The following is a 14,173-nucleotide window of genomic DNA, read 5'->3' as shown; positions in this document are numbered from 1 at the left end:
GAAGACTAAGACTGAATCAAAAATGGTTGCCAAAATGAACACTGGCCTACACACACCAAGCGGACTACAACGCTGTTGCGTATGTATTAAATATGACTGATCATTTAAATAAAATGTTTTATTTAATTCAAGTAGCCTACATAGTAGCCTACATAATTATTTTACAGGGTTTAAAATTTATACAGATTTGATATTTTCCCCTCATACTTATGTTGGAATGGGTACGAAGTTGACATTGAATTTAATTTGAAATGGTATTAAAAAGGTCTTAAAAAGCCTTGAATTTAAGCTGGAGGATCCTGGGGGCACCCTGAAATAAATAAAAAACGTATTAAAGCAATTTCTTTCTTGCAATTTGAATTCCGGAAAAAGTGGCTGGTAAAAAATATAAGTGGCTGGTAAAATTGGGCATCCACCAGCCACTGTGGCTGGTGGACAAAAAAGTTAATTTCCCACCCTGGTGTCCCTGCTCTTGATATACAATCATTGATTAACATCTTTGATTTTAAGGAGGAAAAATAAACTACATGGGCGGATTAGAATCCGTAACCTCTCACACACTTAACAAAAGTTCTACCACCAGACCATTACGGAATACGAATACTGATTGCGGGTCCATGTATTTATTCACTAACGTGAAGAAACCTGGGACTAACAATACATTGCATTATAGTAGATGTAAGAATGAAACTATTACTTAAAATGTGTTCTACAGTATATCGACACATTCAACTTAATGTACTATTGAAACTGATTTGTGGACATCATATTGCTTTTTTTTCTACAATTGTTATTGTACATATCTGATATAGCATTGCGTTCCCCCCCCCCAAACACACTTTTTAAAACAGTTACGCCACTGTATGGTATATATCTCAAAGAATCTTAGTCTTATCATCTGATCTCTACACAAGGGTACAACTACAGTACCTTTTATTTTATTTGTAAAATATAAATAAAAGGCCTTTAATGACTTTTTAACCAAATTACTTGTTTGTTTAAAAAAACATTTTTTTTTTTAAGTGCTGTATGTATATTTGTTACGTTTGCTCTGAGAGAGCCCTCAGCATAGGCATAAACAAGATGTGTAAGTGCTTCTCCGAGAGCCGTGTGACCTTGCAGTTGTTCCTGTATGAGGAGGTGGGCCAAGGTGCCCTTTGTTGTATTGGGTTGTCACTTTGAACTCTACTTGCTCTCTGATGGAAGCGCCAGCGCAATTATGGACTCCATTTGCCATCATTCATTCTCATCTCCTAAAACCTTAATCCTATTTGTGCCTCATCATACTCTCCATTATATCAAGCTTAGCCTTGTTTACTCCACTTGCAGGAGGAACATGCATTTTTCTTTTTCTTTCTGTTGTGTTGTAATGCTGAGATTTACTTATATAGAAGCTCCATGTCAAGCCTGCTATCATATGTGGTTAATTATTTTTGTTGTATGTTCCTAATGTTAAGAAATTAAACTCAAACCAAGTGGTAAACCATCTGAGATGCCCTAATCTCAAAAACTGCACAAGTTTTGACTATCATTTTTGTCTTATTCTGAAGGGGTTCTTCCTGACTGTGTCCTTGGAGTCGATCCTGAAGGTAGCCAAACACGCTTCTGAAAACAACAAGATCTTCTGCTTGAATCTGTCGGCTCCATTCATCTGTGAGTTCTTCAAGGAGGCCCTAATGAAGGTTATGCCCTATGTGGACATCCTTTTTGGCAACGAGACGGTGAGTGTGTACAGTATGTGGACTCGCATGGCATGGAAGTATATATAAAAGAAGGAAGTTTCTTCCCATGAGCCCCTGTCATCATGTAACACTTATCTATTGTACAGTTCTTGCTGTGTGCTTGATATGGTCAGTTCTCTGAGACCGGTCAGATGAGAGATTGCACATAGGCTTGAATGGACAAGTAACTCAAGTGTTTTTTTGTGGGGGGGGGTTTTATCATACATGTAGAATAGTCATCTCACCTCAAATGCATTTTCATCCAGCACTGACTGTACTCATTGTGAGAGTAACACCACTCAGATAGCCTGCTGACTGGCCGTAAACAGCCTCTTGCCTCAGCGTTTGAGACTAATGTTCTGAGTCATCGTGGTCTCAGATCCACACTCTATTCTATACGAGTGGTTGGTACATGTTACAGACTGGCAGTGTGGGTTTAAGGTGTTTGACTTGTGCTGAGAATCAGACCTGTCAAGTTAAAGCTCTATTTCTGAATATCTTAAGGGTAGGGGATGGGTGATATGAACAAAGACTGGTGGTGTGAATAATTTTATTTCACGATAAAGGTATTGGTATATATAGCTTGATATAGTGTTTTTTTGTTTGTTTGTTTTGTTTTTTGCACAGATGTTTTTTTTATATATTTGTTTTTAGCATTAAATCTAGGGTAGGCAATTTTGGAAAAGCTAAAAATAGTAAGACCTTTGAAAGCTTAAGATCCTAACCTCCCTTTACGCCTCCTCCAAAACACATGATCCCAGCACAGTCAGAGCAAAGTCTGCACAGCGTCACGAGAGAAAGGGTGTTAAATTAGCTCAGGTTTCGAAGCACATAACATTACAATAATAATGAACGTAAACAACTTGGCGAGCTCTGACTTGAACCATCTGACTGCTGCAGATTCATTTATCTGTTGATAGTGTTGCCATAGAAACGCATAAATCAGAGTCTGAGGAGATTCGTAATTACGGTATTATGACATGGCGTGAACACAGCATAAGCTTGTTGTTTTGGTTCAGAAATAACTAAAAGGTGGCTGCAGTTTGTTTGCAGCGCTCACGCTCAGTGATTGTCTGTCTACAACTCTGCATAGCCTCATGGAACGTGCTGATGAAGTGTGATTTCTATGCAAGCAGGGTGCGCGGAGGTATGGAAATTCGGACCAAATCCAACGATTGAATGGACATTTTTTGGTCCTGAACCTTCCACAGAAAAATCAATAGAAAACATTTAATTTATTTGTAATAATATTTCTCAATTTTATTGCTTTTTAATATAAATAAAGTAAAATAAAAATCTGACTTAAACAAATTGTAGTGTACAAAAGGTACTTTCTTAATTGAGTAGTTGTCTTTATTCTGAACTTGATTGACACAAAGATAAAATAATAACAATACAGCCTCAGGTTATGTAGCACTTAATGACAATTAAAGAGACAAAAAGAAACTCTGTACCACTCGCTGAATTAAAAATGCGCAAAATATATTCATGTTGCACATTTCTGTATTCTGATTGAATTAATCACATTCAGAATAGCCAATATACTGTACACACACACTAGTTGAATATATATTAACGCACAAAGTTTTAACATTACACTGCAAACATAACTTAAGTTTCTAATTTTTAGACATGTGTAGCATTGCATTTTCATGTTTCTCTGCTGCTGTCATGTTTAAATTACATAAGCGGTCCTGCCCAGTGCCCACTGATGGCAGCATAAATATGTCTACCAGGATATAAAAAATCTTGACCAATTTCTAGTGTTGCATGTTCTATATCCTCAATGCCCCTTATATACTGATGCTGGTCAGATTCAGATTCTCTTTACCCAAACTATTAATAGAGCTGCTGTAGTTCCTCTTAAACTAACAGCCACAGTTTTGCTTTTTCTCAGGCTAATTAAATAGTGTATATGTGGCGAGTAGCTGCGATCTTTGTTGGGCGGTATTAATGCGTGTTAGTCTTTATGTATGCTTAGCTCTCTGTTGGTTGGTATGAAGTGTTTTGGCAGCTGGAGCTTGTCTGAATGCGTGTGTGTGGGCGGGATCTAACACAGACAGGCAGGCCTTTATCTGTGCTGACAGGGTAGGCGCAGCGAGAGACGTCCAGGCCCTGCAACAGCCTCACGCCCCCTTAACTGGCACACACTGAGTGTGTAATATCCAGGGAACGGCGTTGGTCTAATTGAGTCCTTCCCTGCTCCCCTCCTGCCTGCCTGCATGACATGAACCAGAGAACGTGAAACATTTCAGGAAATGTAATGGCCTCCAGTTAATTAAGTGAGAGAGCCGTGCAGTAAGAGCCAAAACCAGATGGCGCTGAATTTATGTTTGCCGAAATCGACGCACACAGCGGCGCGTACACAAACACATGCGTAATCTCGAACAATTTGCCCTCCGTTTGCCACATACATGATAAAATTCAACAATGTGAATTGTCTGTGTCATTACAGATGAATTTGTTGAGCAGAAGGCTCAGACAATGTAGATAAATGGCATGATTAATTGGAACAGAATGAATAACCCTGACTGATGTTGTATAAGCAGTGATTAACTCGCGCTCAGAGCTCAGATTGTTTTAAATAACAGGGGAGTTAAAGCCATGATTGCTGGGAGGTTACGAAATGATTGAAATCGCTCCACTGCTGCTTATGGGAGAGAGAGAAGGAGAATCAAGGAAGGAGGGAGACAAGAACTTGGAAGAGTTGACTTATTGTGAGGATCTACCCAAAGGCCTTCTGCCTAGCGCTGTCTTTTGAATAATATTATTCATGTCTCTAAAGACACAAAAGAAAATTGGAATCTTTTAACATGCCCCATAACAAATGATCTTTGACTTTGCATTAGAAGCTTTCTTGTTTCCCTGTGTGTGGTGGTGTGTTAACTATAAAACAGTCAGTTCTGGTCCTCCAATTTGATTGGCTGAGTGGCGTTCCAAGAGCAATATTATTCAGTCGAACAGCACTGGGATGTTTCACTGTTTGTATCACTCCTCATGTCATTTGTTTGCATGTTGTTTTTGGCTTCATTTGGAATTATTTTCATTAGGGATGTAGGATATATCAGTACTATATCAGTCATTGGATAATATTAGTTTATTTTATAAACTAAATATATAAATGTAGTTTATTAACGGTATCAACCATTATAGGTTATATTGATATTTCTTTCTACCCATGACAGTGTTAAATGTAATTTTTAACAAATTTCAAAATATACTTTTTTTTTTTTAATGGTGTCTAAATTCACGTGTAGCATTTAAATGATTGATTTTAGTTGTTGTGTTTGTGTATTTTTTATTTTATTGATTATCATCATTGGTGTTTCATTTTTAACTTAAAAAAAAAAAAAGTTTTTATGGTATAGAATTTGAATAACTGCCCATTTAATTGTAACATCATCTAGAATTTTATATCGGTGCATCCCTAATTTCCGTTGGCTGAATTGCCTACATTGTATCTAAAATGTAAGTTACTCACATATTCACTTTTTTATTGCACTGTTGTATTAGCTAGGTCAGCAGAATTCCAAAAAAAAAATATATTATTACATAATTTGGCTAATGTGATTTATACTAAAAATAAAACTGCTGCAACTAACTGCCATAACCAGGACAGAAAGAGCAGAAAACATCCAAATTCTGTCTGGCCCTAATTATGACTTGTGGAAGGATACGTGAGTGTTTGCATAACTACAGTAATACTTTCTTGTGCTCGAGTGTTTGTCCTCCTCCACTGATTGCGTGTAGGTGACGGACAGTTCATGCAGGAAGCCCGAGGCAATGAGGGATATGCCAGACATTGGACCCCCCCATCTCCCAGCTGATTCAGACAGCTGCACGCACACACACTCACAAACATTGAGAGACAGATGTCAAGTTCTAAAAACTCCGGTAGACAATCAAACACGGATATTTCCAGAGCTCTGAGCCGTGGCAGGCCCCCTCTGAGATGCTTAGATGTCTTCCTGAGACATTTGGTGATGTTTTACATGGTTTGCAAAAAAATGTTTTAAAGTAGTTTGGAAGCAGCTGTCTGAATTCAGAGCAGAAGGAAAGAGGGACAGGGAGAGAGAGAGAAGCAAGGTGAGGTAATTAAAACAGTGCTTGAGCTGGATGCTGTCAGGGAGACTCACGCGATGCACACTCTCTACACGAGTGCTTTACTGCATCACTCACTGCACTCAATTAAAGCCGTCTGTCTGCTCTCAACCCCTATAGAATGACCTGCGAGACAGACGGAGACAGTTAGGAGCGTTAGGACAAGTGATTTGCTCTCAGGGAGCAAGAGACGTTAGCAAAAGAACTAACCAAGGTTCCCAAGTTTATTTATTTATGTTCATGTTTATGTTTGGATGATACTTAAAGCATGTAGGGTTCCCTATGTTAATGTAAAACTCATCTAATTGTTTTATTTATATTATTTAATTATTGTACTACTATTTGTGGTATTATTATACAATATTAGTATCTTACTATTCATATTTTCCAGCCCTGAGAAAGTTGTGGAAGTTAATCAATTCTTATAAATCATGGAACAGTTGTGCAAATGTATGTATTAAACGTGTGCTTTCTAATGATGCTTAATTGGGGAGTTGGTCTGAATCCAAAAAAAAAAAATTTTTTTAAACTTCTTTACACACTATTCACCAACAACCAAAAAGGTAATGGAAATGCATAGCTTATATTTAAAAAAAACAATTAAAAGAATTAGCTATATCACTTGGACGCAGATTGTTTGTTGATGATTATGGTTTTATTATTATTATTACAAACTGTAGTGTATGTTTAAAGCTGCAGTCCGGCACTTTTTTGGGTTTAAAAATATCAAAAAAGACATTTTTGAAAAAAAACGTAACCAGCCAGTGTTCAAAACGATCTGCTCGCCTTACCTCGATTCAAAACGGTAAGCTTGTAATAATGATTTTAATTCCAGTGGTACTGGTGGATTTCCGCGGGAATTTCGAGCATGTCTTTGCGTCATTGCGTCACTTCTGTACACATAGAGAAGGAGTCCCCGGCTAGCGTGTGTGGATGAGGGAGGTGGAGATTTAGCTTAGCACTTGGTATGGCGGATCCCGAAAGTTTAAAGCGACAATCACCAGTGACAACTGGAGATTCACCAGTTGTAAAACCCAAAGACTTAAAAAATATATATTTTTCACGTTTTGACGTGATATAAGCAATCGTTAGATTTAATCAGCATGATATAGCTACTGCAATGCTTCCCCCCACCCCCCGAATTTGGTCAGAACAAAAGTGAATGTTACTTACTTGTTCAGATGACATTTTCCGATGAAAATTCTAATGTTGACACTTTCAAAAAGTATACTCTGAGATTGCTGATGACAGTAACGTTACAGTATCCACAGCGACGCGGCAGCCTCAATACATTGTGTTCATCCGAACACAGAGATGTATTGTTCTTGTAGTTGTTGTAGTAATAGAATTATTATTGTAGTAATAAATAATATTATTTTATCATATACATTTTTATAATTTTCATTGCATTTTAAAAAATATATACATCAAAAACCCCATAAATTACTGTTTTGTGTGCTCTTTACAGAAACACATACTTCTATAGATTTATAGTCCACTCTAGTCCATTTTTATATCTCAGGGATGATAGTTGTGGGCTTGAATGTGTCACTGCTGGATCAGATTGGGTCACAATAGGGAAGTTCAGCTAACAACTATAATCGGAGGACTCAGGAGGCTTTCCCCAGAATATCCCTCACATTGAGCCACAGAGGCCATTTTCAGCTTGATGGGGAGTTCCATAACACAGATTTGAGGGTGAGAGTGAACCCGGGCTGGCACTGACTTTAATAGATACAGCAGCAGAGGCGCCTGGCTCTCTTTAGAGACGCAGAGTGATGATGGATGGAAGAGACGGTATTGTGTTGAGGGCCGATCAATAGCTGCCACCGAGCTCAGTGTATTTCTGTCACTGTGGAGTTGAGTGTAGGATGTCAGCTGGTTGTTGCCAGGATGATTTGGGAAAGTTTAACACCAGCCTGCTCTGACGCCCCACACATCAGTCATTTTGGTTAACAGAAGGGTTTCACGGTCATTTCTGCCACACACAGTGACTCTCTCTCACACACACACACACACACACACACACATCTGTGCATGCATGTTTCATATTGATTCTCTCCTTCATGGAGTAGTTATGTTGTCTGCTGTGAAGTACCTCTCATTAGTGACTATACAATTATCACACACCGTTTAATTCAACTGACACCATTATACAAGGCTCTACAATGATAAATGGCCTACTGCGTATAAACTATATTACAATAATAATAATAATTTAGAAATATTAAATATATAAAAAATATCCCCTTTTCATGGCTTAAGGGGTTCTAGATGTGCTTTATGTTACCAGCTTAACCATGGTAAAATCACTGTAATTGATGGCCACTCATGGCTTATTGCTTTAAAGAAATCAAAAGTAAATAGAAAATAAATAAAAGAGCAAGGTGGCCAGTACATGGTATAATAATTATAATAATTCACTTTTTTTATTATCCTTTGAAAAGTCTGTTGGTAGATTTTGAATAGATTTACGTCTGTTAATCAGCTAATGGCAATAATATCAAATTGGCCATCAGTTGGCAGATACATTTTTATTTTTCTAATTTAAGTTTTTACTCCTTTTGAAAGCTTGTAGAAGTAAACCATGACCAAAAAAAGTGTACATTGTCAAGAGTTTCACCAAAAGAAAAGGAAGTTCCTTGCTTTTCCATGACTAAGTATTAAAGGGATTTTTTGGGTGAACTGTCCCTTGAGGTAATAGTCATGATGTAAGAACAGCAATGATTTATGATATAACTTGTCAGAATTTAGCACAAAATGTTGTTTTTTGAGCCGTTTTAGCTCCTCCGGTAGGTTTTGTTGTCCAGTTTGTGGATGTTCCCTCAAGGATGACTGCATTGAACATGCACTGTTGACTCATCTGAAGCAGCACGTCATTCTTCATCTGTATTTGTGTGTGTCAGACCAGTCTGTAACTCCGTGGCCCTGCTGATGAATGTGTGTGTGTACGGCCTCTATATTTACTGTTAGCCTGTATTAATCATGCAAGAGCTTGCGCTACTGTCAGAGTCCCACAACCTTGTTTACATGCTAACTTGCATTCCTGCAATGAAGCACAGACAATGGCAGTCTTTGAAAGTGATCGGAACGTACTGTACTTGGATCGCGTTAATAAGGCAGTCATTGAGGGACATGTCTTGTGCCCTGGGCGGGGGTGTTTTCTTTTTTTGTTGTTGTTGTTGTTTCTCCACCTCTTTAACAGACCATGCGTACAGGCCAGGAGAGACGGCAGTCAGCACTCATGATTCTGGTAATGATATCATTACAGCTAGTGATTGCTTCTCATGCATTGTTTAACAGAGACATGTTTGAAGTGCTCAGCAGAGAGCTCAGGCAGATCTTTCTCAGCTTGCAAGCTGAATCAAAAGGCGGAAAGCAGATCAAGAAGAGGAGACACCTTTTTAAGCTCTCCACTCAGTCTGCCAGAAAGAAGAAAGTTAAATTAACATCCTAAAATGACAGCATGTTAAAATAATAATAATACGGTAATTCTAACACTCTCCTTTCTACCCATATACAGTACAGCGGCCCCAAATCATATTTGGACCCTTACAAATGTCTGAATGTTATTGTATTACATCAAAAAAAAAAAATATGTATTTTGATTTTTTTTTTTTTTTTAAAGAAATGCAGATTGGTCTGATATTTTGTTACACAGTAAACTTAAAGACATTTGTACATTTTTAATTGTGGTTTAAATGCCAAAATACTTTATTTCGGGGGAGGGCACTGAATGGGCCAGATGGGATGTTATTATGGCTGCAGTGTGTGTTTTTTTTTTATGATGTACCCTCTGGATTGTTAGCGGAGGTGAACCACAGGAAAAGCAAGCCCGGTCCACCTCCCCATCCCCACCCTCCCGCACTGCCTCTGCAGTCTGCAGTCCACCTGGACACCCGCCATCTGCAGCCACATCAACATCCATCATCCCGCACGCTCTAAACAGCATCAACACACGGTCACGTCCAGCAAACCAGAACACATCTCGAGCGCAAATTACAGAACACTCCCGTAGCATTTCTCAACCTCTCAGATCTCTGTGGTATCTAAAACGAAGCATCATAAACCCAAGTGTGATTGTGATACAGAGTGCTGTACTCAATTAATAAGTTGTTTTTTGCAGGCCTGGTCAAACCAGTAGAGATATATATATACGCCTTTGTCGTTCGTTGCCTATCAGTCATTTCCTGATGTAATTTTAAGCTTTGTTTGCGGCTATATCTGGGCGACATGTCATCGGTAATGAAAGTGGTGTCTAGGACAGGCTTCGCTTACTCCCAGCTCTTTAGCAGTAATTGCATCTGGTGGTGGTAAGTATAGGATTAGTGGCTTTAGATAAATTTCCACCGAAAGGGCCTGTCTTCTGTAGCTTGTTTGTCACTCTCTCTCAGCTTCTCTCTTTCTCTGTCCCATTCGTCTCTCTGTCTGTCTCTCTCTTTTGGTTTGTTGTCGGTTGCGCGTCACGCTCCAGTTGGCCTGCTGCATTCTCATGGGAGTACCTTTAACACCTCAGCAGTGCTGGCTTTCTTCTGTCTAATCTTCCCCTTCCCCTGCCCAGATTACTGTATCAATAATACTCTGCCCGCCCCCTCAGACAGCACTGCCCCTGGTACAGTCACAGACCATACAGTCCTGACTCATGCAGGAATACGTGGGACGTTTGAGACAACATAATGAAATTGCACTGTGATTGGCCTCATCAGTAACTAACAGTTGCGACTTTGTTTTTCTTTCTGTCTGGTACGCCACTGGTTCACCAGTGTTTGTCACCAGCTCCAAAAAACAATGTTAGAAAAACATCTTATGACGTGTGGTCAAGTTGGTTCTCTTTTTCAGTGTTGTTGCTGCTATTTATTTATTTTTCTTCTGTCCTTCAGCTAGCTGATGATTTCATAGCACGGCCCATCTTTCAGGCTGTGCATTTTGTTGAACTGTCTCCTTTAGACCCCTTCCACTTGCAGCTGGCATGGCTAACCCCCTGGCCCAGTTCAAAAAGAGAAATACTCTCTTCATTTTCTGCTTTGAGCTTCTTCACAACATGGATAACCGCACAGGATGGGGATGAAAGTAAATAACCAGTGAGGTTAGCCCTCGCAAGCTCCCCGGCCCGGTCTGTCAGGGCCACATTTCTAACCCAGACCAGATGTCAGTGTGCACTCACCCTGACACTCCTCACCTCCAATGTACCACCTTTATTCTTCTCTGTCCATCTTCTTTCATGATCTATTTTTTATGACTGCAGAGTGTAAGGGTTCTTTTTATAAAAGTTTAAATATATCAAGTGTACACTGTACTTTCCCATTTTAATGAGTAGACGCAACAAGTTAGCAATTTGTTGGTTTGGTCATGATAGCGTCAACACCGTGGCTCTGTGGTGCCTTCAAATCATTTTGGGCCCTATTTTAACGATCTGAAATGCAAGTATCAAACGCGAAACGCAAGTTACTTTGTGGGCGGATCCCGGGCGCTGTTGCTATTATACCGGCGGGATAAATGACTCTTGCGCCCGATGCAAATCTAAAATGGGTTGGTCTGAAGTAGCTCCTTCATTATTCATAGTTGTGGTTTGGGTGTAACGTGAAATAAACCAATCAGAGCGTCCTCTCACATTCCCTTTAAGAGCAGACGTGCTTGTGCCATGGCGGATTTTGGGGAAAGCCCCAAATTAGCTTCTGTTAAACAGGCGTATAATAATTTGGGTAAATGTGTAAGCTAGATTTATGCCTATTTTTTTTCACATCTTCATGGACACAACAATGATTTCCCTCGTGTGTTAATATTTTTCCCTGTAATAATATATGATTTGCAAAAATGAAAACTGCTGCGTATGTTTAGATTAGAGAATCAACGTGTATGCGCGTTGTTCACACGCTACATAATGGCCAAGCATGTGCCCTTAAAATAGCATATGACTAACGCGCAACGCGCCACTGTCTTTAGACTAGGCTTTTCCTGGTCAGTGGCGGAATTGTTTTCTAAAACTGCAAAATAGCACCAGGGAGCGTTTGCACCTGAACCGCAAAAAAAATACAAAGGTACAAGACTGTGTACGTAACGGATTTAATGAGGGAAAAGAACTAAAATCCCACAAATCATTGGTGGAGATTTCTCTGCAGAATCATTGATCATGTCGTTTTTCATCAGGATTTCTGCTGTTAAACACAATTGTTTAAAAAATAAGTTGAGAAAATGAGTGCTGATCACAAAAAAAACATACACCATCAATTAACAACCTCGTAGCACAAAGTAGGTCCGTATTGAAAGGTTTATAAGTTGTCATTAAAAATCAATTCCCCTATGGAGAAAATGAATAGGATTTTTATTTGCGTAACCTGACTGTTGCACTTTATGCTTTGAGTTTGGGAGCAGGTCTGTCTGACTGACCAAAGCAAATGGGGAAATATTTGGGAAATCTGTTTGAAAATGGAAATCTGTTTCCAAATAATAATGCAAAATGTCTATTCGTACAAGTATAATTGTAAGTCAATGGATTCTTGTGTGATCGCAGCTTTAACATTTTTAATCTCCTTACAGATTGGCTCCTGTCATTTCACATTAGTCTCTCTCCTCTTTTTAATTATGGCACACAAAGACTTAGTTATGGTTCTGGTTAGTCTGTTGTGCTAATTGAGTGAATTTTTAAAGTGTAGATTTATTATAAGTCCAGTATTTCCATAGTCTTGCCTAGTGAAGAGGGTCTATTACAGTTTTCCAGTGGGGTTGCATTAACTAATTCCTGGAGCTAATCTTGAAATAATGCTGCTTAATCACTCTTAATAAAAGAGTGGCTCACCTTGGCTGCTGGATGGCTGAATTATCAGATCATTGAGCTGTAATTGGTGTCATGAAACCTAGTAGTGGGTTATCTCCATGGGGATTGGAGTTTTTCCCCAACTTTATGGCGCAAAGATTAACCTTGGAGCATTTGACCTCTGTGCAGTGAACACAAACATGGGTGTAGCTGAAGCTCTGTGTCCCGGAAAAGGGAAAATCTTCAGACTGGAACCAAATACAAACAGCTAAATGCCAGGTTAGAGAGTTTTGATTGATGTCAGATGGTCTATTATAGATTAATGTACATGTCTTGGGGTCTATTATGCAGTGGCTGTGACAGACAGACAGATTGCAGGTGGTCTCGGCCCCTTACATCATGAAGCACTGGTTCTTTCCACCCTCTCTTCCCCTCTAAAGGCCGAGGTTGTCACATCTGGTCCCTAGAGTTGTTCAGACGAGCAAAGGGCAAAGCCCAGCACACATAATTGGAATATTTTAACCCTCACAAAGCCCTTTTATTATCTAAAATAAAGCTGTTTTATTCATCGATACAAGTTTGAAGATATGTCTTGCTTGAAAGTGCACAAATTGCCTGTTCACTTCACACCAAAGATAATTATAAAGTTTCAATATTCATGGTAATTCTATGAGAGTAGGAGAGTCGCTTTCAGAATGATTCTTTCCAGCTCATGATTGATGAAGCCAATCATAATGCATCTGACTTTAAAAAGCTTGATTCAAAGGGGTAAACGACATGAACTTGAACTTCAACGATGTTATCATGGGTTGGTAAGGATGTTAGTTGTCGTTCTTGGTGTGAATGAGCCTCAATGCTGGGTATCGCCAACTAACTCACAATATGATACACATAATATGTATATATTGTGACACGTCAAAATATTTATTTTTGTTTTTGGAAGAAGAACTGAAAGTGATATATGATATATGTCCTGTTCTTCATAGCCTAACGCAGAGCTTTGAAATGTGCCCTAAATGAAATAATATCATTGCTACACTAAGCTCCCATTAATTAAGGCTGCATGTGTGCTTTGTTTTGCAGGAGGCCGCCGTGTTTGCGCGAGAACAAGGCTTTGAGGTGAGTGGATGGAGGATCACACACTAAACAGATCCTAAAGGATTATTTTTCAGCTGATAATGAAGTTCTTTTTCGGACAGTGATTGATGTGCTATTATACTCTCTTGGCCCCCTTGCAGTGGTCGCCATAGCAACCTGGCAGTCGTCATGGTTTCTTTGTTCAGCCAGCACTCCGGCTCACACACTCTCTCTCTTTCTCACACACACACAAACACATTTTCTCCCCTACTCTCACACATTCTCTTCTCCTCTTTCTCTCTCTCTCGTCCCCCTCCTTTTCTGTTATGACGCATTCCTCCCAGGTCTGCACCCAACATCGCCTACAGATGTTATTTATTGAATTTTGAGAATGCTCTTGGGAGGAGAGAAAGAAATCCTTAGGGGCTGCTTTCAATTCTGTCGGTGTTCTGGGCAGGGCTAGCAGGTGCCTTTGTCGAGGAACCCACCTTGTTAGCTTCATTAGACCGTGTGAGGATCC

The 14,173-nt window shown here is 39.3% G+C and overlaps 1 protein-coding gene across 2 annotated transcripts in view; it reads left to right on the top strand.

Moving 5' to 3' along the window:
* adka (adenosine kinase a) overlaps positions 1-14,173 on the top strand; it is a 148,780-nt gene that overhangs the window by 109,936 nt on the left and 24,671 nt on the right. For both annotated transcript variants that reach the window (XM_079634952.1, XM_079634953.1), the window contains exons 7-8: positions 1,551-1,721; positions 13,660-13,695. In XM_079634952.1, the coding sequence (XP_079491078.1) occupies positions 1,551-1,721; positions 13,660-13,695 (207 nt within the window). The remainder of the gene's footprint in view (positions 1-1,550; positions 1,722-13,659; positions 13,696-14,173) is intronic.

The sequence above is a fragment of the Phoxinus phoxinus genome (genome assembly GCF_949152265.1).
Source record: "Phoxinus phoxinus genome assembly, chromosome: 14".
Classification (NCBI taxonomy): Eukaryota; Metazoa; Chordata; class Actinopteri; order Cypriniformes; family Leuciscidae; genus Phoxinus; species Phoxinus phoxinus.
The sequence above is the reverse complement of the archived record's forward strand: the minus strand, read 5'-3'. Positions and strand labels throughout refer to the sequence as shown.